Here is a 25,086-nt window from a genome sequence, read left to right on the forward strand (position 1 = left end):
TAGTGACATTTTTTTGTTGTTGTTGTTTTGGGGCCACTAAGCAGTGCTCAAGTGCTATCCCTGTCTCTGTACTTAGGGATCACTTCTGGAGGGGATTGGGGGATCTCTTGGGGATGTAGGGGATTGAAAGACCCCACAAATACTATCCACTGTACTCTCAGGCCTCCAAAAAGTAAATCTTTTTTATTTTTATTTGTTTGGTTTCTTTGTGTTTTGTTTTGTTTTGTTTTGGGCCACATGCGGCTGCACTCAGGGGTTACTCCTGACTCTGTGCTCAGAAATCGCTCCTGGCAGGCTCAGAGGACTATATGGGATGCCGGGAATTGAACCCAGGTCCATCCTGGGTCTGTTGCCTGCAAGGTTAATGCCCTACCAGTGGGCTATATCTCTAGTCCCTCTTTTGTATGAAAACCACTGTGCTTAACAAAGTTCTTCATAGTTGGATTTCAGACTTCCCTCCACCAGTGTCCCCAGCCTGCTAGCATAATAGGCCCATTTTAAGTTCTGGTTGTTAAAGTTGGTTCTCTTGATTTATTTTTTGTTGACTTTGGTTTGGAGATTTAGTTCTGTCCCAACAAGTAAATCTTAAGAATAATGGTGTACCATAGGCTAGAGACAGTACAATAGGTAGGGAATTTGCCTTGTACAAGCCAATCCAGGTTCAATCCTGAGCAGGGCGTGATCCCTGAGCTTAGAGCCAGGACTAATTTCTGAACATGTGTCCTCAAAATAAAAACAAATCAATGAAAGAAAATACTGATGCATCTAAGTGTATAAAATCCCACAGTGGTGATTTTTTAAAGAAACTAAACCCACATGTTTGTATAGCGATTCACTATTCTGGTGGAGCTTATTTTTTGTCATTAATATTATTTATTCCTTTTACTCTTTATGACGTTGGTCTTAGCAGAGTTCTCTGTACTCAAATCAAACAAATGGTGGGTGAGAGGGAGAAAAAAAACAATCTTTATTTGCTTCTCTGAGTTAAATATCCCTATCCAAGTTTGCTCAGGGTTGACCATATCTGTCTAGAAGCAACACAGTCTAGGAACTCAAGTTTGCTTGAAGAAAACAGGACTCTGGCAGAGAAGTAAATACACTTTAGGTGAGAAGGGGGTTGAATGGGGATTCTGCAGGATCATCATCATGTCAGCTTCAATATTCTTCATTAAAGGGGTACTCTTTCATATGTGACCCCAGAGGGTTGTAAACAGTGAGGACAGTGCCTTTGGGTTTACAGTATTGGATCAGCTTGTCCAGGGTGCGGTAGGGATGACACTCAACCTGGTTAGTCATTGGTTTGTGTTTCAGTCCAGGTTTGTTTAAAATCTTTTTAATCTGGGAGTTGTTGAAGTTGAAGACCCCAAGAACTTTCACCAATCTTTCATCCACCAGTCCTTCCATAGTCTCCCAAGTATCCAAGAATGTGAATTTACTGGGGATAATATTACCTTTATTATCTTTGGGTATAAAGACCTCCCCAGTCTGTAATCCTTGTGGCCAGTGGATAAAATAGAGGTCCAAATAATCCAGTTTTAGATCCTGGAGGGTCTTTTGATATGCTTGCTTCATTAGGAGTTTCTTAAAGACGGTGAACCATAACTTGCTGACAATGAAGAGGTCCTCCCTCTTCACAGCCTTCTCTTGGATGGTCTTGTCCACCTCATTCTCATTCTGGTAGACATAGGCATAGTCAATGTGGCGATAGTCTGTATCAATGGCCACCATTACAGCTTCTTTGACCTTACCTGGGGGAGACTGCCTGGTGCCCAGGCCCACATGGGCATTTTGGCTTTGGTGATGAGTTCCACATGGTTGCATGGTGCATGACTGTCACTACCCGTAAAGATATGTCGCCATTTATTTAGGAAGCACACACCAGACGTGGCTTTTGGCTTTCCTGGTGCAGTGCCTAATTTTCCTCCCAAGAATTATTTGCCAGAAGGGTCATTTAGAGAAGTCAATCATTGACCCTTTGCATGGATTACTGGCTATAATTCTGACACGTCTGTGACATTACATTTTCTCTTTTTCTTTTATTTAAATTTTGTCTCCTTTTCTACTACAGAAATTTGGCCTTAGCTTTTCTACACTCACAAAGAAATTTTGGTACCAAAAAAGCCCACCAAAAGCTCCCCGCTGGCTAGTTTATTTGTGACTCTTACTTCAAGTATAACCTGGTGCCAGCAGCTCGTTTTTCTGAGTCTAGCTCTATGGTAGTAAACAATTATTTCTGTCCCCCCAAAAATCTATTTTCTGGCCACTGCAAATACATTTCTTCCAAAACCTGTCTCTCTCTCCTCCTGGTTTCTTGAAAAACCTGTTTTTTGCTTACCCAAAAACACCTCCACCTCATCTTTTGCCCAGCCCTCGAGCAGGGCTCTTTCTCACCTACATTGGGTAGTTATTTGATATGTAGATTCTAGGGCCTGATTTCATTGTACTGTCCCTCCTGAAGACTTCATACTCTTTGTTTTCCCTGAAAACACCTTGCATACCAGAGTTTGTGCTTAAAATGTCATTGGCTGAACAGTAAAATTTGTCTCTCATCTCATGGACATGGTTCCTCATACAATGCATTTTGTGTGGTCTCATTTATTTCATATTTCATATTCGTCCACCTCGTGCTTCCGCCTTCTCCTCATAAAGGCTCTCGGACCCTACGAAGGTTTTTCTTAGGGACGAGCACGTCCGCAGCACATGACTGCAGAGTTCTCTATTCTGGTGTTTTAAATGTTGTTTGAGGAAAGAACTCTACTTTCAACTCCACAGGAATATTCAGAAGACAATAATAGTCATTTGAAACAAGTTATCACTGATTCATAAAGAGTGTGAGCAACAATGCCCATCTGTCAATGTCTTTTCATTTAAATCAGCACTGCCAGGGTTTGTGGTTCAAGCTCTCTGAGAAAGGGCATGAGTCCAGTACATCCTACTGCAAGACACTGGGGACAAGATAAATGAAATTCTATCTGTCAGAAGTTCTTCTGTCTGAGAGAGTTCTTGTCCACCAAAGGAGACAGAACTAACAAAACTAACCGGAATATATAGTATGCCACATTTTGATAGATGCTGAAAAGTAAAAAGAGAGTGGCAGTATTTGGAGGAAGGATTGGGATTATAAATGGGGACACCTTAAAAGGGGGATTTGAGTCCAGAAGGGAATTTGAATAATACACACATGTGCACACACATGCCCACATGTTCTCAAAGCAAAGGGGCACAGGGAAACAGTATATATCTCTCCTTGAGTACCCATACTCATGAATTGTAGACACCACATAGAGTAGTATTTGGGGACTTTTGGAGGGGATATTGGGTCACACCCATTGTGCTCAGAGCTTACTACTGACTCTACTCAGAAATCAGTCCTGGCAGTGCCTTAGGAGACTTATGTGGTGATGAGAATCCGTTAGGGTTTGGCCATATGCAAGGCAAGCGCCTTAGCGTCTGTGCTATTTCTCCAGCCCAGTATTTTGTAAAGTAATTCTACCTTAATGATAAAAATTTTAAAAAAAAATTAAGTTTGGTGAAAAATAAAAGGGTGTAAATGGACCATAGCAGAGGGAAAGGTGGAGCTGACACTTTTGTTTTCGAATAGTTGAAAAGTACCAGCATGTTTTCAAGCCTGTGGGAAGGTTGTAGTACTCAGCTGTAGTCAGTGCGGTTGGATTTTTGAGCAGGACAGAGGAGAAAGTGCACTGCCAGGGGCAAGCGGCAGGTCTGGGTTTAGGGGCTGGTGGGCGGGCATGGAGCAGGCTGGTGAACATAGCCTTCTGAATGCTTCAGCGAGCTGGGAAAAGCCTGCAGGAGAGGGACTGAGGGGAGGAGCCAGAGAGAAAGACTGACATCATGGAGAGAAAGAGCCACTCAGCAGGCTAGCTGCTGGCACCAACAGAGACTGGCTGGCCTGGCTGCAATGCATGAGTCCAGCTGGTTGAAACCCCTGAAAGGAAGGAGGACTGGGGTCATTGGGCCCCCCCAAATATGGTGTGCTTGTGAGCAGTTGGTGAGGCTAAGAGCAGACCCAAGGCAGGTGATGTGGAAAGTAGAAAGGACACATGGGACCTCAGTCTGGAAAGGAGGGACAGTGCCAGAGTTTGAGGCTGGAAGGTAGAAGATTCTAGAAGGGTTCAAGAGAGGTGAGGCTGGGAAATGAAGCTGTGAGTAGATCTGTGAGCTGGAGTGTTGGCAGAGGCCAGTGTGGGAGTAAAATTGTGAATCTGTGGTGAGGTGAGGCAAGGAGAAGGCTATGAGAGAGGGATACACCTAGGAAGGCCTCTGTAGCAGGACACTGAGCTCTTGTCCCATGTGCTGCCCTGGGATTAATAAAGAACAACCCACCCCTTCATGGTTTCCAAAGAAAAAGGTGGGTAAGAGCAACTGGAAGACAGAGGGGCCCTTTTGGAGATATATAAGCTCTAAGACTTGTTGGAGTGACCAACAATCCTATATACATCTATAGGTATAAAGCAAAACAAATTTTGTATATTTTCTTTGGGGCCACACTCAACATTGTACAGGGCTAACTCCTGGCTCTGTACTCAGGAATGACACCTGGCTTGGGTCACCCTATGTGTGCCAGAAGTTGACTATGTGCAAGGCAAGTGCATTCCCCACTGTATTATCTCTTCAGTCCAAACAAATTTACTTTTGAGGAGAGAATAAATTAAAATCAAATTTTGGTACATTTTAAATTAAAGTCAAACCAAAACAAACCTCTACCTAGAACAGTCCCTCTAGCTTTTATGTTGCCACAGACCAACCAAAACATTCATCCTGGTTGGTGTTTGGTCTGCAGGGGAGACATCCTCTTGGATGCAGTGATAAATACTTGAAGGAGAGCCTGATTCCTTTTCTGGACAAACATGTTTATTTTTCCTGCCTGGCGGGTAAACGTAAGCATTGGTGTCAGGATTTGACCCCATTAACACTGCATTCTCTCTCTTATCCTTATGCTCTGAGAAATGAAATTGCTTATGCACCATCACTTCTTCATAATAGGACTCATACAATAATAATTTACATGTGTAATTGAGTAATAATTATTCTAGGTAAAACCAGAAGCATTTTTTTGCATTCCCAAAACAAGCAAGGCTTGGTCATGCTGTAGGAAAGGAAGTTTCCCAGACAGAATTTCTACTCTAAGTGCCAGCAGACACTGGAGAGAAATGGAATGGTTCTTAGACACTTGTTCCTGAAGCAAATCACTTAAAGATTAGCACTGTAGGGTCAAGGAGCTGGCTGGTAGGCAGGAATGGTGGGCCAAACCCATAGTGACCCCAAGCAATGAGCACAGCTGGATGTGGACCCCAACCAACAACAACAATGACTAAAAAGAAGAGCTAAGGAGGCAGCTTGACCTGAATGGCTTCCAAGTGGAAGTATTTCAAATGCTGCAGAGTTCTAAGACCGTGACCAGGCTTGAGAGTGAGGGACACTCATTGAGTACCACATTGGGGTATTCAGAGGGTGGGGAGAGGTTAGAGCAGCTGAGATGAGAATTAGGCAGGCTCAGGAGAGGGTGGCCGGAGTGTAACTTGATGAGCTCCAAGCAAGAGCTCCAAACCTATCAATAAATGGAATAGTAAAGATCAATGGCAAGTAGATTGCCAAGTGGTATGAATTGCTCAGTAGAGTATCTCGGCAGAGGTTATTTGTTAAAACACACACACACATATCACACAAAAACAAGAACAACCAGTGCTGGTGTGAATGAGGGGAGAAAGGGACTCTCATTCACTGCTGGTGGGAATGCTTGTGGGAATGCAATATGAGCATTCCTCAAAAAGATGGAAATTGGGGCCCGGAGAGATAGCACAGCGGTGTTTGCCTTGCAAGCAGCCGATCCAGGACCAAACGTTGTTGGTTCGAATCCCGGTGTCCCATATGGTCCCCTGTGCCTGCCAGGAGCTATTTCTGAGCAGACAGCCAGGAGTAACCCCTGAGTACCGCTGGGTGTGGCCCAAAAACCAAAAAAAAAAAAAAAGATGGAAATTGAATTTTTATATGATCCAGCAATACCACTTCTAGGGATATACCCCAAGAATACCAAAATACAATACAAAAATGCCTCCTACATTCCCATGTTTAGCACAGCACTATTTACAAAGCCAGAATCTAGAAACAACACAGGTTCTAGACAACAGGTAAGTGGCTAAAGAAACAGTGGTGCATCTACACAATGGAATACTACACAGCCATTAGGAAAATTAAGTAATGAAATTTGTTTATACATGGATGGACATGGAAATTATTAAGCTGAAGAAAAGGAGCCAGAGAAAAAAGGGTAGATATAAAATAATCTCACATATTTGTGGAATATAAGGAAAACAAGAGGTGGAGTGGTAATAATATCCAGAGACAATAGAGCTAAGGGTCAGGAGGTTCAATCCATGGTAGAAAGCTCACCACAAAAAGAGGTGAATGCAATTAGAGTAGAGAAGGGCTCACTATGACTGTAGTTGGAACTGGTCACTCTGGACAAGAGCTTGGTACTGAAAGGGGAAAAGTGACGTGCAAGGCACCTCTCCATTAACAATAGTGTAAAATCACAGTGTCAAAAAGGGGAGAGAGAGAGAGAGAGAGAGAGAGAGAGAGAGAGAGAGAGAGAGAGAGAGAGAGAGAGAGAGAGAGAGAGAAAAGCAAATTCCCTGCTCTAGAGACAGTAGGGGGTAATGATGGGAAAGAAATGAGAGACATAGGTGGTGGGAAAGGTGCACTGGTGAAGAATGTTATACATTGTAAAACTGAAACCCAACAATTAACAATTTTGTAACCATGGTGTTTAAATAAAGCAATTAAAAAAAATAAAACCTGTAAATTAATTATTTTTAAATCATAGAAAGACAATAATAATAGAAAGAAATTGAAGATACTAGGAGAAGCTCACATGTATTTACTATATGTTAAGCATGACTAATAAAGTGTATTATTAACTTTAAATTTCTATGAAAAATAATTAATAGGGTTTTATTTTCTTATAGGGTTTCACAATGCTTTGGATCAAGTGGTGCTAGGGATGGAACTCACAGTTATATGTGCAAGGCATGTATGTCCTGTACTCAAACAGAGCCCCAAGCCCCACTGTGTTGTTTGCATTGTGGTTTGATTTGGGGGCAACTCCTGATGGTGCTCAGAGATCATTCCTATGAGTGTGGGATAGTCATGAACAAAGCAAGTGCCTTAAACCCAATCTTTATACCCTCACCACTGGAGTTTTTTTGTTTGTTTTTGTTTTTGAATTTTTTTTTGTTTGTTTTTGGGTCTAGAGCCAAAAACACTCGGCAGCGCTCAGGGGTTACTTCTGGCTCTACGCTCAGAAATTGCCCCTGGCAGGCACCGGGGACCTTATGGGATGCTGGGATTCCATCCTTCTGCTTGGAAGGAAGACGCCTTACCTCCAGGCTATCTCTCCGAAGTTTTTAATCCCTCTTCACAATTGAGGAAAACAAAGCCAAAACAGGTTTATATACTCAAATGACCCAGAGATTTGAACCAGTTGAAAGATGAGGGTTGGAAATGAGGCTTTCAGCTGAGGGTTATAGCTGAAGACACGTTGAAGAACAAATGCAAAGAAAAGTTTATGGAACATATAATTGAGGAAATTGGCTATGAGTTAGGATTTGAAATGATCACTTAAGCTACTAGTCTAGAATGCTATAAAGAAGAGAAAATGTGGGGCCGGAGCAGTGGCGCAAGCGGTAGGGTGTCTGCCTTGCACACGCTAACCTAGGACAGACTGTGGTTCAATCTCCGGGAGTCCCATATGGTCCCCCAAGTCAGGAGCACTTTTTGAGCGCATAGCCAGGAGCAAACCAGAGCGTAACCATGTATGACCCACCCCCCAAAACAAAACAAAACAAAACAAAACAGGGGCTGGAGTGGTAGTGCAAGGCATTAGGCGTCTGCCTTGTGCATGCTAGCCTAGGACGAACTGCGGCATTGATCCACCAGCATCCCATATGGTCTTCCAAGCCAGGAGCAATTTCTGAGCACATAGCCAGGAGTAATCCCTGAGTGTCACTGAGTGTGGTCCAAAAACCAGGAGAGAGAGAGAGAGAGAGAGAGAGAGAGAGAGAGAGAGAGAGAGAGAGAGAGAGAGAGAGAGAGAGAGAGAGAGAGAATGTAAGAGAATTTATCAATGTTATAGCATATGGTGTGTATTGTGTGTGAGTGTGTGTGTTCAGAGATAAAATAACTTAGGAAAGGTATGTGTACATTTATTGAGAAAAGTCTTTGAGTTAATGTGCTGTTTATAATGAGATAAACATCTGCTGGGCTGTGGATGTCCTTGGGTGAACAGAACTGCAGAGTGGTGCTGAGTCCAGGGCACTGCTGCAGTAACCAAAGCCAAGATCTCTACTCAGCATCAGAGCCAAATGCTGAAAAAAACTGACAAGGCACAGGCAGGAATGAGCCCATATTGCCAACATGTGGAAAGCAGGAGACTTCAGATTTGACAAACTGATGCACTGCTGTTATCACCATCCTCAGTCTACTGACTTCCAGATTGGACATGGCACTCTCAGGGGAAGCTCTTGGAAACATGGTCTAAAACCAAGAATAAAAACATAAAGGGTGAATTAATAATACATCAAGAGGGTGCATAACCTTGCATGTGGCCAACCAGGGTTTGATCCTGGGCATCCCATATGGTCTTCTGAGCCTGCCCGGAACAATTTCTGAGTGTAGAACTAGGAGTAATCCTTGCATACTACTAGGTGTGGCCCAAAAATCAAGCTGAAGGGAGTTTCTGGAGAGATAGTAAAATAGGTAAAATGACTGTCTCATCTGCCAAACCTGGTTCAAATTCCTAGCACCATATATGGTTCCCCAATATCTACCAGGGGTCACCTCTGAGCATCGAGCCAGAAATAGCCTTTGAGCACTGCTTGGTGGGGCCCAACCTCCAACACACCAAAAGACAAACAAACAAGAATAAAGAAGGGTATGGAGATATAGCTCAAAGGGTTGGAGCATTTGTCTTATATGCAGGAAGCCTGGGTTTGATTTCCAGCATTGTATGGCTTCCTGTACTCCACCAAGAGTGACTCCCAAGTGCCTAGCCCAGAGTAGGTCCTGACCACTGCTCAGTATAGCTCTAAAACCAATGCCTCCACTTTGCAGCTGAAGGTGCACTATATGAAAGCAATGATAAGAGATGGCAGGTACACAGAACCAGAGAGGTCCATGCTTCTCTTGAAGGCATGTGAGAGCACAACATGAAAGCAACATTTTTTCCTTATCTTCCAGCTTCTCTTTATGTTTGATGTTGATGGGAGACCAGCTCCAAACTGGCCTGGTTTTGTGCTCACATAATTTGCTGTGGTGTTTTCACAGGTGTTCCCTATAGGCTGCATCTCTTTGTTGAGATGTGCTCACTCATGCTTGGCTGCAACAAGGCCAGGCATTGCCAGTGGAGCCAGAGAATAGAGTTGCCAGGATGCCACTCAGCACACATATAGCCCAAAGGATTAAACTCAGGGTTGTAAGCTTGCAAGGAAGGTTTTAGAAGTCACTGAGCTCTTGCTCTATACCTAAAGGTCATCTTCTTTTGAAATGGGGAGAATTGAATCAGACCCCCCTATTGTCTAAGAGGGTCATTTTCACAGAGTGTTGGGTAGGTAGAGGCAAGGAAAGGTTACACAGAGTAGTAACTGTACTCGCAGGAAAGAAACACAGACTAAACCAGGACAGAGAAAGGGAGACGGAATGAAAAGCAGTTGACTTGTGGAGAGAGAATGTAGATAGCATGATGATCCTTGATGTGGGAGGCTCTTTTTATTCTTTCTGCTTTAAATGCCAATGGTGACAGCATGACCACTATTAATGCTGGCGCCTGAGAACAAGGAAGTACTGATGGCATCATCACACAAGACAGCAATGGGACATGCATGAGAGAGAGAGGGAAGAAAGTGTACTTGTACTTTTGAGGGTTAGGGTCATTGCTTGGTTTTGGGCCACACCCAGCCCTGCTCAAGGGAAGAATGCATCCTTGGATTTGGACTTTGGCTTGGAAATAGTAGTGGTGAATCAGGCATGAGCTTTGGAGAAAGAATTTGTTGCACAATGAGAAAAAGACTAGAATGAAAGACAAAGATTATTTGTTTCACTCATGGTCAGGAGACCTGAGAGCTGAGAAAATTCAGAGACAAAACATGAAGAAAGGAGATTCAAGATCAAATGTGAGGTCAACTATGCACACTTGGGGCCGGCGAGTTGGCACTAGAGGTAAGGTGTCTGCCTTGCAAGCACTAGCCAAGGAAGGACCGCGGTTCGATCCTCTGGCATCCCATATGGTCCCCCAAGCCAGGGGCAATTTCTGAGCGCTTAGCCAGGAGTAACCCCTGAGCATCAAATGGGTGTGGTCCGTAAAACCAAAACCAAAACCAAAACCAAAAACAAAACAAAAACGATGCACACTTGCCAACTTTGCTGGAAAGGACACACCATGTGAGCCAGAGTAAGACGTATCTGAGAATCAACAGAGGAACTTCAAATAGCCTTACAAAGGGCCTAGGCTAGTTCAGAGGATGGAGCATATGCCAAGTGTACACAACACCCCAAGTTTCACCCCAGCACCTCCGCCAAAAACTACTGGAATTCTTTTCTTGGTTGTATACAGTGTTTTTAATAACTTTGTTTTTCTGGTTGCAAATTCCATGTGCACCCTCCACTAAGGACAATATCTGGGACTTAATCTATGCTAACAAGGACAGAGGACACTTAGGCTACAGGAACAATGCTGAAGGGTATTGAGAGTGGAGCCTGCACAGCCTGTGCTGATACTGTGTTTGATTATCAAGTCTTAAATCACTGTTCTGTCTTCCCTTAGAGATTGCTAGAGATTAAGTTTGAGTTCCTTTGCTTCCTGAGAGCAAAGTGAAGAATGAATCAATCAGAGAAGAAAGTCAAAACTATGAAATTGCAACACTACCAATATTCTATGACTTGATTACCCAACAATGACTGAGAACTGTAGGGGCAGTGAATGTGGGGGTTGTCATCACTTTCAGAAGAAAGTCCCTGAATAACATACTTTTCGGTGTATGTCCCATTTCTGACACACCGGCCCTCTGTCCTTAAACACTCGAGTTGAAGCAGGGCCTCTAACATTGAGTCAGTTTTAGGATCTCAGGGGCTACAAAGAAATCCACAAAGTCCAAACTGGCTTTAGAAAGCATTTAAGGTTACTCACAAAGGCTAAAACAACTAAAAACCCCATCAAAATATGGGGAGAGGAAATGAAAAGATACTTCTCTGAGGAAGACCAACAGATGGCCAATAGACACATGAAAATTTGCTCATCATCACTTATTAGGGAAATCCAAATCAAGACTACAATAATAAATGAAAAATCAAAACAATCAGGGAGGATGACACATATAAAAATACTAGGAACAATCTCTGTTGATGGGGATGTTGTGTGAAAGAAACTCTCATTAACTGTTGGTAGGAATGCTGCCTGGTCCAACCCTTATGAAAAAAAGTATAGAGGGTTCTCAACAAACTCAAAATTGAACAGCCATATGACCCAGAAATTCTTCTTTTGGGTACCTATCTGCAGGACAGAAAAATATTCATACAAAATATGTATACACAGTCCTGCCCACAGACAGTGGAGCTGGTCTGCTCTTTGACCTCAAATACGCCAGATATTTTGAGATTTTTCTCGGCTATCTTTTGGCCTGTGATTTGATCCTCTCCACCCATCGTTCCCTGAGGGCTCTTCTTCAGAAATGAGCTGTCCCACCCACAAGCAATGGAGGCAGAAGAGTGCAGCTGCTCTGCTTCGTTGCCTTGCACATTCTCCAGCCAATGAACACCACCATAGACATAGAAAAATCCACACTACAAACTTGACAATGAGAAAACAATGCATCAGGCATAGAGATTGATGACCTGAAAACTGCCAACCACCTAGTTAGTCTCTCATATAAGGAGTTTAGAGAAAAAAGTATGGAGGATCTTCATAGAACTCAAAGCATAGATCGAGTTGAATGGAACACAAATAAGAATCAAGAGAATATGAAGATAAGAATCAGAAAACTTCAAACTGAAATAATAGGTCTGAAAAACTCAGTAGATGAAATGAAAACCTCAACGGAAAGCCTCTCCAGCTGGGTGACAGCAGCTGAGGATAGAATCAGTGAGTTGGAAGATGAGATTTATAACAACTCCACACAGCAGAAGAGATTAGGAAAGAGCCTTAAAGCAAAGGATCAGACAATGGAAAAATTAATAAAAAAAATGTGAACTGGGGCCGGAGAGGTGGCGCTAGAGGTAAGGTGTCTGATTTGCATGCGCTAGCCAAGGAAGGACCACAGTTTGATCCCCTGGCGTCCCATATGGTCCTCCAAAGCTAGGGGCAATTTCTGAGCACTTAGCCAGGAATAACCCCTGAGCATCAAACAAGTGTGGCCCAAAAAAAAAAAAACAAAAAACAAAAAACAAATCTTGTTGGGGTTGGAGAGATAGCATGGAGGTAAGGCATTTGCCTTTCATGCAGAAGGACGGTGGTTCAAATCCTGGCATCCTCTATGGTCCCCCACGCCTGCCAGGGGCGATTTCTGAGCACGGAGCTAGGAATAAACCCTGAGTGCTGCCGGGTGTGACCCCCCCCAAAAAAAAAGAATGTGAACAGATGAAAATAGAAGTCTTTGATTAGCTCAACAGAAACAAAATAAGAATCATTGGGTCCCAGAGAAGAATCAGCAGTCAAGGACATCATTGTAGAGAAACTCTTAGAGATGAAGACTGCATGCAATCAAATCCTGCATGCCCAAAGAATACCAGCTAAAGGAGACCCAAAGTAAAGCAACCCAAGACACATCCTAGTCACAATGAGGAATCCCACAGAAAGGGATAGAATATTGAAAGCAGCAAGATCAAAAAGAGAAATTACATTCAAAGGAGCATCCTTAAGATTTACAGCAGACTGTCACAAGAAACCCTCGAGGCCAGAAGGCAGTGGTGGTATATAGTGACAAAAATCAATTAAATGAATGCTTTGCCTAGAATACTGCACACAGCCAGACACACTTTTAGGCTTGAAGGAAGTATACATAGTTTCATGGGTAAACAATAGCTCAGAAACTTTTCAGACTCTAAACCACCCTTAAAAAAAAAAAAACAGAAAGGTCTACTTTAAGACAAGACAGACCAACAGACACACCAAACTTCTACACAAAAATGGCACTAAATACTATGACAATTATCTCTTCAATGTCAATGGATTAAATGCACCTGTTAAGAGACACAGAGTGGCTAAATGAATCAAAAAGCTGAATCCAACCTTCTGCTGTTGGAAGAAACACACCTGAATAGTCAGAACAAACATGTTTTCAAAATCTAAGGTTGGAGAAAAATCATCCAAGCAAACAACACCCTTAAAAAAAGCTGGAGTGGCCATATTAGTATCAGATGAAACAAACTTTAGACTCAGAAAAGTTGTAAGGAACAAAGATGGACATTTTGTACTAATCAAGGGATATATATACAACAGGAAAAAAATCACACTCTGAAACATATACACACCCAATGAGATACCAGCAAAATATTTAATACAATTGTTGATAAATCTGAAAGAAGATATCAATAGCAATACAATAATTGTGGGAGACCTCAACACTGCCCTGTCATTCCTTGATAGGCCAACCAGACTGAAATTCAACAAAAATATACTAGCTTTAAAAAGAAAACATGGAAGATAGTAAATTAGTAGATATATAGAGGGTACTCCATCCCTATAAACCTGAATACACATTCTATTTCAATGTCCATGCATCACTCTTGAGGATAGACTGCACGCTGATCCATAAAACATACCTCCATAAAGTCAAGAGTATAGAAATCATGAAGACTACCTTCACTGATCACAAGGCACTGAAATTAAATGTGAACTACAAAGGGACACAGAAGAAAAACTTTAACAACTGGAAATTAAACAGCTTAATACTGAACAACCAGTGGGTAAGAGATGAAATCAAAGAGGAAATCAAAACATTCCTGGAAACAAATGACAATGAAGGCACAAATTATCAGAATTTATGGGACACAGCAAAAGCGGTACAGAGAGGAAAATATATAGCTTTGCAAGCACACATCAGGGAGTAAGATGGGGCCTACATGAATAGCTTTAATGACATAGCTTATAAAATTAGAAAATGATCAACAAAAAGAACCAAATATAGGTAGACAGAAGCAAATAACAAAGCTTAGAGCAGAAATCCATGGAGTAGAAATCCAAAAAACAATCTGAAAGATCAATAAAAGCAAAAGTTGGTTTTTTGAAAAATAAGCAAGATTGATAAACCACTAGCAAAATTCACAAAGAAAGTGAGGGAGAGAAACTTGATAAATTAGATTAGAAATGAAAAGCGGGAGATCACTAAAGATATTGCAGATATTCAAAGGGTAATCAGAGACTACTTTGAGAAACTCTATGCCACGAAACATGAGAATCTGTAAGAAATAGATAAATTCTTGGCCTCTTACAACCTTCCTGGTTGAACAAGGATGAGGTAGCATAGCTAAACAACCCATCACTATTGAGGAAATTAAAATGATAATCAAAAGTCTTTCAAAAAAGCAAAAGCCCAGGGCCAGATGGATTCACTAATGACTTCTCTCAAACCTTTCAATAGGAACTACTACCAATCCTTTTCAGGTTTGAAATTTCCAGGAACACTTCCAAATAGTTGTTTTGTTTTTGTTTTTGTTTTTTTGGGCCACACCCGGTGGTGCTCAGGGGTTACTCTTAGCTGTCTGCTCAGAAATAGCTCCTGGCAGGCACAGGGGACCATATGGGACACCGGGATTCGAACCAACCACCTTTGGTCCTGGATCGGCTGCTTGCAAGGCAAACGCCGCTGTGCTATCTCTCCAGGCCCTCCAAATAGTTTTTATGAAGCTAACATCACCTTCATACCAAAACCAGACATAAATGCTGCCAAAAATAAAATTAAAGACCAATATCCCTGATGAACACAAATGCAAAGATCCTCAACAAAATTCTGGCAAATAGGATCCAACACCTCATCAAGAAGGTCATTCACTATGACTAAGTAGGCTTCATCCCAGGATTGCAAGGAATGTTTAACATCTGTAAATCAACCAACATAATACACCATATCAACAAAATAAAAATCATATGATCATATCAATAGATGCAGAGAAAGAATTTGACAAATTCCAACACTCATTCTTGATTAAAAAAAACTCTCATCAAAATGGGAATGAAAGGAACTTTTCTAATATAATCAAGGCTATCTAACACAAACCAATGGCAAATATAATTCTTAATGGAGATAAACTAAAAGTGTCTCCTCTAAAATCTGGTACAAGACAAGGCTGCCCTCTCTTACCACTCCTATTCAACATAGTTCTGGAAGTACTTTCCAGAACTATTAGGCAAGAAAAAGATATCAAGGGCATCCAGATAGATAAGAAAGAAGTCAAGCTATCACTGTTTGCAGATGACATGATGCTATATTTAGAAAACTCTAAAGACTCTACCAAAAAGCTTCTAGAAACAATAGGTTTATATAACAAAATGGCAGGCCACAAAAGTAACACGAAAAAATCAGTGGCCTTTTAATGCACCAATAATGATAGGGAAGTAATGGTCATTAAAAAAAACAATCCCATTGACATTTGTATCACACAAGCTCAAATATTTTGGAGTCAACTTAAAGAGGTGAAAGACCTATATACAAAGAAAACTACAAAAGCCTGCTTCAAGAAATAAGAGAGGACACAAAGAAATGGAGACACATACCCTGCTCATGGATTGGCAGGATTAACATTATTAAAATGTCAATACTCCCCAAAGCATTGTACAGATTTAATGCAATCTCTCTAAAGATACCCATGACATTCTTCAAAGAAGTGAATCCTGAAATTCATTTGGAACAATAATCACCCCACAAATAGCTAAAGCAATTCTTGGGAAAAGGAATATGGGAGGCATCACTTTCCCCAATTTTAAATTGTATTACAAAGCAATAGTTATTAAAACAGCATGGATTGGAATAAAGACAGATCCTCAGATCAGTGGAATAGACTTGAGTATTTAGAGAATGTTCCCCAGACATACAATCAATTAATTTTTGATAAGAGGCAAGAAATCCAAAATGGAGCAAGGAAAGTCTCTTCAACAAGTGATGTTGGCACAACTGGTTAGCCACTTGCAAAAAAAAGTGAACTCTGACCCCAATTAACACCATGCACAAAGGCCAAATCCAAATGGATTAAAGACCTTGATATCAGGCCTAAAATCATAAGGTATATAGAACAACAAGTAGGTAAATCACTCCATGAGATTGAGTCTAAAGGCATCTTCAAGGAGGAAACAGCACTCTCCAAACAAGTGGAAGCAGAGATAAACAGAAGGGAATATATTAAACTGAGAAGCTTATTTACCACAAAGGAAATAATGACTAGGATACAAAACCCACCCACTGATTGGGAGAAATTATTCACCCAATACCCATCAGGTAAGGGGCTAATATCTAAAATATACAAGGTGCTGATAGAACTTAATAAGAAAAAAAATACAACCCCATCAAAAAATGGGGAGAAGATATGAACAGATACAGGCACATGAAAAAAATGCTCTACATTACTAATCATCGGGGAGATACTATTCAAAACAATGATGAGGTACCATTTCATGCCACAGAGACTGGCACACATCACAAAGACTAAGAACAATCAGTGCTGGTGGGGATGTGGAGAGAAAATAACTCTCATTCACTGCTGGTGGGAATGCCATCTAGTTCAACCTTTATGGAAACTTTAAGGAGATTCCTCAAAAACTAGAAATTGAGCTCCTATATGATCCACCTATACCACTCCTAGGGATATATCTTAGGAATACAAAAATACAACTCAAAAATCCCTCCTTCACACTTATATTCATTGCAGCTCTATTTACAATAGCCAGACTCTGAAAATGACCAAGATGCCCTTCAACACATAAATGGCTAAAGAATCTGTGGTACATATATGCAATGGAATATTATGTAGCCATCAGGACAGATGAAGTCATGAAATTTTCCTATACATAAATGTACATGGAATCTATTATACTGAATTGAATAAGTCAGAGGGAGAGAGATAGACATAGAATAGTCTCATTTATCTATGGGTTTAAAAAAAACAGAGACATTATTGTAATAATGCCCAGAGACAATAGAGATGAGGGCCATAAAGACCAGCTCACAATATGAAACTTACCATAAAGAGTGGTGTGTGCTGTTAGGGAAATAACTACACTAACAACTAGAATGACAATGTTAATGAGTGAGAGAAGTAGAATGCCTGTCTGGAATACAGGCAGGGTTGGGGGAAATGTTGCACTGGTGAAGGGGGGTGTTCTCTTTATGACTGAAACCCAACTACAATCATGTTTGTAATCATGATGCTTAAATAAAGAGTAAAAGGTAAATAAAAAAGTATATATGCACAATGCTATTTATTGCAGGACTCAGAACAATAGCCGAGACTTCATATCAGCCTAGATGTCCAACAGCAGTTGAGTGGATTCTGAAGATGTGGTACATATATAATGGAATACTACATAGCTTAAGGAATGAAGCAATCATGCAATTTGCAACTATATGGATAGAACTGGAAGATACTATGTTAAATGAAGCAAGCCAGAAGAAGAAGAATACATATGGAATGATATCCTTTATATATGGTGTTTAGAATAAATGCATGAAGAAATACAATGGTCTAAATGGGAGTTGCCTCGAACACCCTTGGCCAGAGTATATGGGGAGTAGGGGAAAAAACTGAATGGAAGAGGAGAAACACAAATATGAAATGATTGGCGTCAGGGACCAAGTGGCCTCAGGTGCATTGGTAGTGTTAAAACAGTACAGAACTAAACATCCAAACCAAAGGCAACAACAATGGAATCAATTGTCCCAAACTTTAACAATCTAGACTTTAAACAGATCTGATATACTGCAGTCTGGGGACGGGGGTGGTATGGGGTGACATGGGGAACATTGGTGGAGAGAAGTGGACAGTGGCGGTGGGATTGGCCCTGATTCATTGTATGTCTGAATCTCAACTATGAAGGACTTTGTAACCACAATGGTAACAATAATTCATTGAATTCAATAATATTAAAATTAAAAAAGAAAGCTCTAAGTAGCTTGTAAAGTATGATTTTTGAGTATTTAAATTGAAGAGTGTTGTGTATTATTGGATATGTATCATGTAAGTATTCTACATCTAGATGAATTAATATAAGTATTATGGGAATATGTGGGGGGAAAGGCAAATTTATGTGATGTTTTCATTTTAAAATCTAGAGACAGAAGAATAACACTTTGTCGTCGTCCCCCCCCCTGCACTTTTCTGAGCATGTAGAGTGAGATTTTAGAGTGAAGACCCTCTACTCTGATGGAAAACATCATTGCCTTCAGCAGAATCTCTGACCTAAATGTCAGGAATGCAGTCAACATCTGGGTTGGCTTCTCTGGAAAAGATTTTTTTTACGAATGTGCAAGTAGTTGTCATATCATTTAGGATGATGACCTAAATGGTATGGCATCACACAGGGCTGGAAATGAATCAGGGCTGTCTGCTTGCTGAGCTCAAGCTAAGCAGGAGTGTTATCTATGGGCATGTTAGGAAGTGTAGGATATTAGAGTTTTGGGGAAGAGTGTCTTTGGAGATGTTAAGGTAGTGTGTTTCTTCTTTGTCTTCAGCAAAGGACATGGCTTTTAGGTAAAGGTGTGAATTGATTTGAGTTTGCAGAAACCAAACTTTTAACCTACCTCCTCTGAGTCTTCCCTGATGTACTCTCATCTGGGAAAGAATTGTTTGAGAACAGAAGGGCCGGAAGAACCAGCTCAAGATATGAAGCTCACCACGAAGAGTAGTGAATGTAGTTAAAGAAATAACTATGCGGGGCCCGGAGAGATAGCACAGCGGTGTTTGCCTTGCAAGCAGCCAATCCAGGACCAAAGGTGGTTGGTTCGAATCCCGGTGTCCCATATGGTCCCCCGTGCCTGCCAGGAGCTATTTCTGAGCAGACAGCCAGGAGTAACCCCTGAGCACCGCCAGGTGTGGCCCAAAAACCAAAAAAAAAAAAAAAAAAAGAAATAACTATGCTAAGAACTATGATAACAATGTCAGTGAGTGAGGGTTGTAAAAAGTTGTCTTGGATACAGGTGGGGTGGGGGAGGGAAGAGATGGGGGCATTGTTGATAGGAAGGTTGCATGGGTGAAGGGGAGTGTTCTTGTTAGGACTGAAACCCAACTACAATTATGTTTATAATCACTGTGTTTAAATAAAGAAATAATTTAATTAAAAAATTAAATTAATCATATAAAAATAAAAGGGGACTAAAAGTTAAAATAAAACAGCTTTTGGAGAATTTATAGACATACAAGAGATTTATAAAGAATGAACACAGGGCCCGGAGAGATAGCACAGCGGTGTTTGCCTTGCAAGCAGCCTATCCAGGACCAAAGGTGGTTGGTTCGAATCCCGGTGTCCCATATGGTCCCCCGTGCCTGCCAGGAGCTATTTCTGAGCAGACAGCCAGGAGTAACCTCTGAGCAATGCCGGGTGTGGCCCAAAAACCAAAAAAAAAAAAAAAAAAAAAAAAAAAAAGAATGAACACAGACAGATTGTTCTGGAACATCAGTGGACAATAATTCCCCAATTCCTCTCTTCTTGATTTCTGGTTCCTTTCACATTTTTGTTTTTATTTATTTATTTTACTTTTTTTTTTTTTTTTTTTTTTACATTTTTGTTTTTATACCACTCCTTTTATTCTTTGTCAACTGTTGAAAGGGTCCTCTTCAGAGAGGGTGCTGGGTGGATATTCTTTTTTTTTTTTTTTGGGTCACACCCGGCAGTGCTCAGGGGTTATTCCTGGCTCCAGACTCAGAAATTGCTCCTGGCAGACACGGGGGACCATATGGGACGCCGGGATTTGAACCGATGACCTCCTGCATGAAAGGCAAACACCTTACCTCCATGCTATCTCTCCGGCCCCATGGGTGGATATTCTTGCCAGACAAGATTCACAGAATATATTCATCACTCTCTCCTGTTGGATTTTTCTTTTCTTTCTCTCTTTCTTTCTTTCTTTCTTTCTTTTTCTTTCTTTCTTTCTTTCTTTCTTTCTTTCTTTCTTTCTTCTTTCTTTCTTTCTTTCTTTCTTTCTTTCTTTCTTTCTTTCTTTCTTCTTTCTTTCTTTCTTCTTCTTCCTTCTTCCTCCTTCCTTTTTCTCTCTTTCTTCTTTCTTTCTTTCTTCTTTTCTTTCTTTCTTTCTTTCTTTCTTTCTTTTCTTTCTTTCTTTCTTTCTTTCTTTCTTTCTTTCTTTCTTTCTTCTTCTTTCTTTCTTTCTTTCTTTCTTTCTTTCTTTTTCTTTCTTTCTTCTTTCTTTCTTTCTTCTTCTCTTCCTTCTTCTTTCTCTTCTTTCTTTCTCTCTTTCTTTCTTTCTTTCTTTTTCTTTCTTTCTTCTTTCTTTTTTCTTTCTTTCTTTCTTTCTTTCTTCTTTCTTTCTTCTTTCTTTCTTTCTTTCTTTCTTTCTTTCTTTCTTTCTTTCTTCCTTCCTTCATTACTTCCATCCTTCCTTCCTTCCTTCCTTCCTTCCTTCCTTCCTTTCCTTCCTCCTTCCTTCCTTCCTTCCTTCCTTCTTTCTTCTTTCTTTCTTTCTTCTTTCTTTCTTTCTTTCTTTCTTTCTTCTCTCTCTCTCTCTCTCTCTCTTTCTTGCTTTCTTTCCTTTTTTTCCTTTCTTGCTTTCTTTTTAGGTCACACCAGCGGCGCTCAGGGATTACTCAAGCTCTGTACTCAGAAATCGCTCCTGGAAGGCACAGGGGATTATATAGGATTCTGGAATTCGAACCACCCTCCATCCTGAATCGGCTGCGTGCAAGGCCCTACCGCTGTTCTTCCTCTCCGGCCCCTAATTTCTTATCCATAAAATTGACCTAGACTACTTGAGTTGATTTTATTGTTGTTTTGGTTGAGGTAAAGGAGTTTGGGCTATAGGCAGCAGTGTTTTGGGATCACTCCTGGTGGTGTTTGGGGACCATTAGTGGTACTGGGGATGGAACCATGGACAGCTGCCTATAAGGCAAGAAGCTAAAGTCCTGGACTATCTAGCTTGTTTTTAAAATATATCTTGCTGAGTTAAAAAAAAATCTTTCTTAAGGCCAAATCCACACAGTTTATACTTCTCCCATTTATAAATGATAGAGTCAATAATTTTCAGTGTACTCACAGAGTTGTGCAGTCATCATTATGGATTATAATTTTATAAAGTTTGTTTTTTGGTTTGTTTTCAGTGCCAGGGATTGAACCCACAATTTCCAATGCACACAATAGGAATTTAGAAAGTTTTTATCAAGTTCCCAAAGAAGCCATGCTTTATCGACAGTCATTTCTTATCCTCTTTTCCCCATACTGACATCAGCTTTAAAGACCAATTTATAGGGTCTATTCTGAACACCTCAGATAAATTTAATTGCACGATGCAGGGTCATTTGTTTGGGATTGGGGCCACACTCAGCTGTGCTTAGGGTTTACTATTGACTTTGTGCTTAGGAATCTCTCCTACCCTGTTTGGGGGATTAATATGGCTAAACCTGGATCATTTGTGACTGGTACCTTCTACTCAAGACCACATTTTTGTGTTCGTTATGATGTAGAGTGGACGGCAGTTCATTTTTCCCCCTAACTTGAAACATTTTCTTTCTTTTTTTTGTGAGAAGAATGTTTTATTAATTGAGGTCAGTATTCCTCTGGCACTGTCCCTAGGCTACTGCCTACCATATCAGTTAATGTTTTCAAGATTAAGCAATACTATAGCATGTAAAAATTTATTTTCATTACAAATAATCTCACATTATGCATCTCCCACTGAAAGACACGTCTCCTCCAGATGTTCAAAACATCACCCTTTCCTCCACCCATGTTACTAAAGAGAAACTGTGTCCATTTTCTTCATTACTAGTAGAATGAAAATTGGGGACAATCACCAGAACTAGAACTTTGAGGAGGAGCTAGGGGCATACCTTGAAATGCTTGAGGGCTATTCCCAGTTCATTTATTTTATTTGTTTGTTTGTTTGTTTTGGGCCACACCCTGCCCGATCAGGGATTACTTCTGGCTCTGCATTCAGAAATCGTTCCTGGCAGGCTCAGGGGACCATACGGGATGTCAGGATTTGAACCACCATCTGTCCTGGATAGGCTGCGTGCAAATGCTATACCGCTGTGTTCTCTCTCTGGACCCTCAGTTCAGTTCCTAAGTGTTGCTCCATGGTGCTCAGGGAATTATGCAGTGCTGGAGACTCCCAGGGCTCCTACCTGTAAGTATGCGCCCCAGCCAGCCCTCTATATGGTCTCACTTTCCTAGAATTAAGACTTTTGTCAGAAAGAACTACTATATGGAGAGGTCTATTTACAAGGCAGGTTAGCATCTAATCATTGGACCTCTGGTCTTTGTTATAGGTACTTATGATGATTGGCCACCATCCAGTTAATCAGATCAGCACCTTCACATCTATCTAGCAGGGTTAATTGCAATAAATAACAGGCAGTGACTGTCCAAGCTGGCAAGCTGGCTTCAACAGCCCCTAACAAGCTTCGGCATGCATTAAGTTCAAATTTTGCTTCCCCATCCTATTTCCCTGATTCCTGAGCAATGAGTGAGTCACTGTTTAAGTTAAGAAGTATAGGAAGGAGAGAGGGTACACTAAAAGTAAAGGCTTGGTATTTACGTAACTGTCACCATCCCATGATAAACGACCAGCAAGTACCTTTAATGTATAACCCTGAGCTCCTGTTAATCTTCTATTTATTCTAGAAGAATATTTTATGCCTTGGTGCAGGTTTGCAGTGCTCATTGCCTTAACTATGCTAACCTTGCTTTGCCTAAGAGACTATTCAGACCTTGAGGAGTATTTTGGTAGAGATTGATATCCCATAGGAACTGCCTTAGGTAGAAGAGATTTCAACATGAGTATGCTACCTCTCCCCTGCCCCATGTCCCATTTCCTGCCTCATGTTTCTGTTCTGTGTCCCTGTCCCCATCAGGATATTCCTCCTGTTTTGTTTCACTGGCTTTAGAATCCACACCATTTGATTCTCCATATTATGTAATTAAATTTGTTCTTTTCTCCTTTGAACTTATCTGGTGTTAATTTGATTACTAGGCCAGCTTGAGAAAAGCTCATCTTGAGATGGATGGGATAGGGCTGAAATTTTCTTTCCTCTAAACCACAGTTAATTTTATTGAAAAGCTTTTAATTTTAATTTAGTTAGAGGGACACATGCATAAATGCTCAAGGGACTGTTTGGTGTGCAGAACTGAAGCTGGGGTTTCCATATGCAAAATCACGTGTCCCAGCCACTTGAGACATCATTTCAGACCCTACATCACATTTTATTTATCCAATCACCCAATTGAATGTTCATTTTGTTTTCTGTGCCAAAATATAAGCTCCAAGTGCATATGGACATTTCAGTTTCCTGCCCTATTTTCCCTATTTCTAGCACCTTTTCTAGTGCCTGGCATGTGACAAGAGCTTAATAAATGTTCTAGGGAAATGATTTAGGCATTAATGACCAAGGTTTAAGAACCCCTCATCACTGGGTCCAGTAGAGTTGAACACTCCTAGATAGGACCATCGCTATGGGACTAGAACAAAGCATTTTTTTCAACAGTCTCATGCTCTGAAGAAGTAACATCTGTGCCAACATTAAAAAAAATCAATTAAATTAAGGAAACTGATTTAAATAAAGGGTAGGGCAGAGCACAAAGGAGAGACAAAGGCCTCTGCTATGCTAGGGGAGCTAGCCAGAACTTTTTGGCCCAAAGAGCCTGGCAGGGGTGAGTTCAGTTTATTGGGTCCTGCTTGGGGCATGCCTGGTCTCGCAGTTTCTGCGCAGAGGTCCTAGTGGCCATGAAGAAGCTGCATTAGAAGGCAAAGCTAAAAAACAAAACAAAACAAAAACAAAAACAAAACAGAAAGGGGCCGGCGAGGTGGCGCTAGAGGTAAGGTGTCTGCCTTGCAAGCGCTAGCCAAGGAAGGACCGCGGTTCGATCCCCCCCAATATATGGTCCTCCAAGCCAGGGGCAATTTCTGAGCGCTTAGCCAGGAGTAACCCCTGAGCATCAAACGGGTGTGGCCCGAAAAACAAAAAACAAACAAACAAAAAAACAAAACAGAAGGCAAAGCTTAAAAGATGAGACCAGTCCAGAGACACAGAAATGGGCAGACACAGGGGTGAGGTGGGGACTGTGCGTCTAAAGAAAGGTAACAGAGAAGAAGGGAGTAAGCTTTGAAATCTTACAATTTTCTGCTTTCACAACTGGGGCTCTCCAGCATCAACTTTGGAGTGGGGACTCCCTCAGGGGGAAAAGTTTCTCTGGAGTTAGCAGGTAGCAAGGTCGGTAGGCAGTGTGGGGGGTTGACCCCCAACACATAGATAGCTCCACACACATACACACAGCAGCAGCATACACACAGAATTGTGCGCATGCACACAACTGCACTTGCACACAGCTGCATGCAACACACTCACCCTTACATGCACACACATGCACACAGTTGCACGTACATATCCACATGAGCATGCACACCGCTGCACCAGAGCCTCCACGCGCACACGCATGAGGGCGCACGCAGGCTCCCGAGCTGGAAAGAAGTTCCTCTGGGCGGTGGTGGGGCGGGTGGGAGGCGGTGTGTGTGTGGGGGTCGGCCCAAGACTCTTCCTGCTGATGTCATCCGCCCCCGAGCCCGCAGGCGGCGGGCTGGACCGCCAGTTTGCAGCCTCCGGCTCCTCTCCACGTGTGGCCGCCGCCCGCAAAGCTGAGACGCCCCCAACTCCGGTTCTGCTCGCCCCATCGCGGGTTCCTCAAGATCGGCTAACTATGAAGGTACCACTCGGAAGTGGGGATGCAGGGGGGATCCTGGCAGAAAGGAGGACCCAGCTACGTGCTCAGGTCGCCGGCGAGGAGAGCTCCGCCACCGGGGTCTGGCTTCCCTTTTGGGGCACGTTCTTTGTCGTTTAGCCCCAGCCGGGAGGGAGCTTCCATTCTGG

The 25,086-nt window shown here is 41.6% G+C and overlaps 2 protein-coding genes across 4 annotated transcripts in view; one reads left to right on the plus strand and one right to left on the minus strand.

Moving 5' to 3' along the window:
- The window catches only part of BCAT1 (branched chain amino acid transaminase 1), a 647,504-nt gene that overhangs the window by 556,714 nt on the left and 65,704 nt on the right, over positions 1-25,086 (plus strand). The window contains exon 1 of one of the 3 annotated variants that reach the window (XM_049783821.1): positions 24,829-24,922. The exons of 1 other annotated variant lie outside the window; for it this stretch is intronic. In XM_049783821.1, coding sequence (XP_049639778.1) covers positions 24,917-24,922 — 6 coding nt within the window. In that variant the 5' untranslated portion in view covers positions 24,829-24,916. Of the gene's footprint in view, positions 1-24,828; positions 24,923-25,086 lie in introns of those variants that run through there. One more of the 3 variants, XM_049783820.1, reaches the window with a different exon arrangement.
- On the minus strand, positions 1,156-24,890 carry LOC126022021 (aldo-keto reductase family 1 member B7-like). The gene is given in 3 exon segments (XM_049782893.1): positions 1,156-1,781; positions 1,784-1,836; positions 24,604-24,890. Coding segments are annotated over 3 exon segments (966 nt in total).

The sequence above is a fragment of the Suncus etruscus genome, chromosome 11 (assembly GCF_024139225.1).
Source record: "Suncus etruscus isolate mSunEtr1 chromosome 11, mSunEtr1.pri.cur, whole genome shotgun sequence".
NCBI classification, from domain to species: domain Eukaryota; kingdom Metazoa; phylum Chordata; class Mammalia; order Eulipotyphla; family Soricidae; genus Suncus; species Suncus etruscus.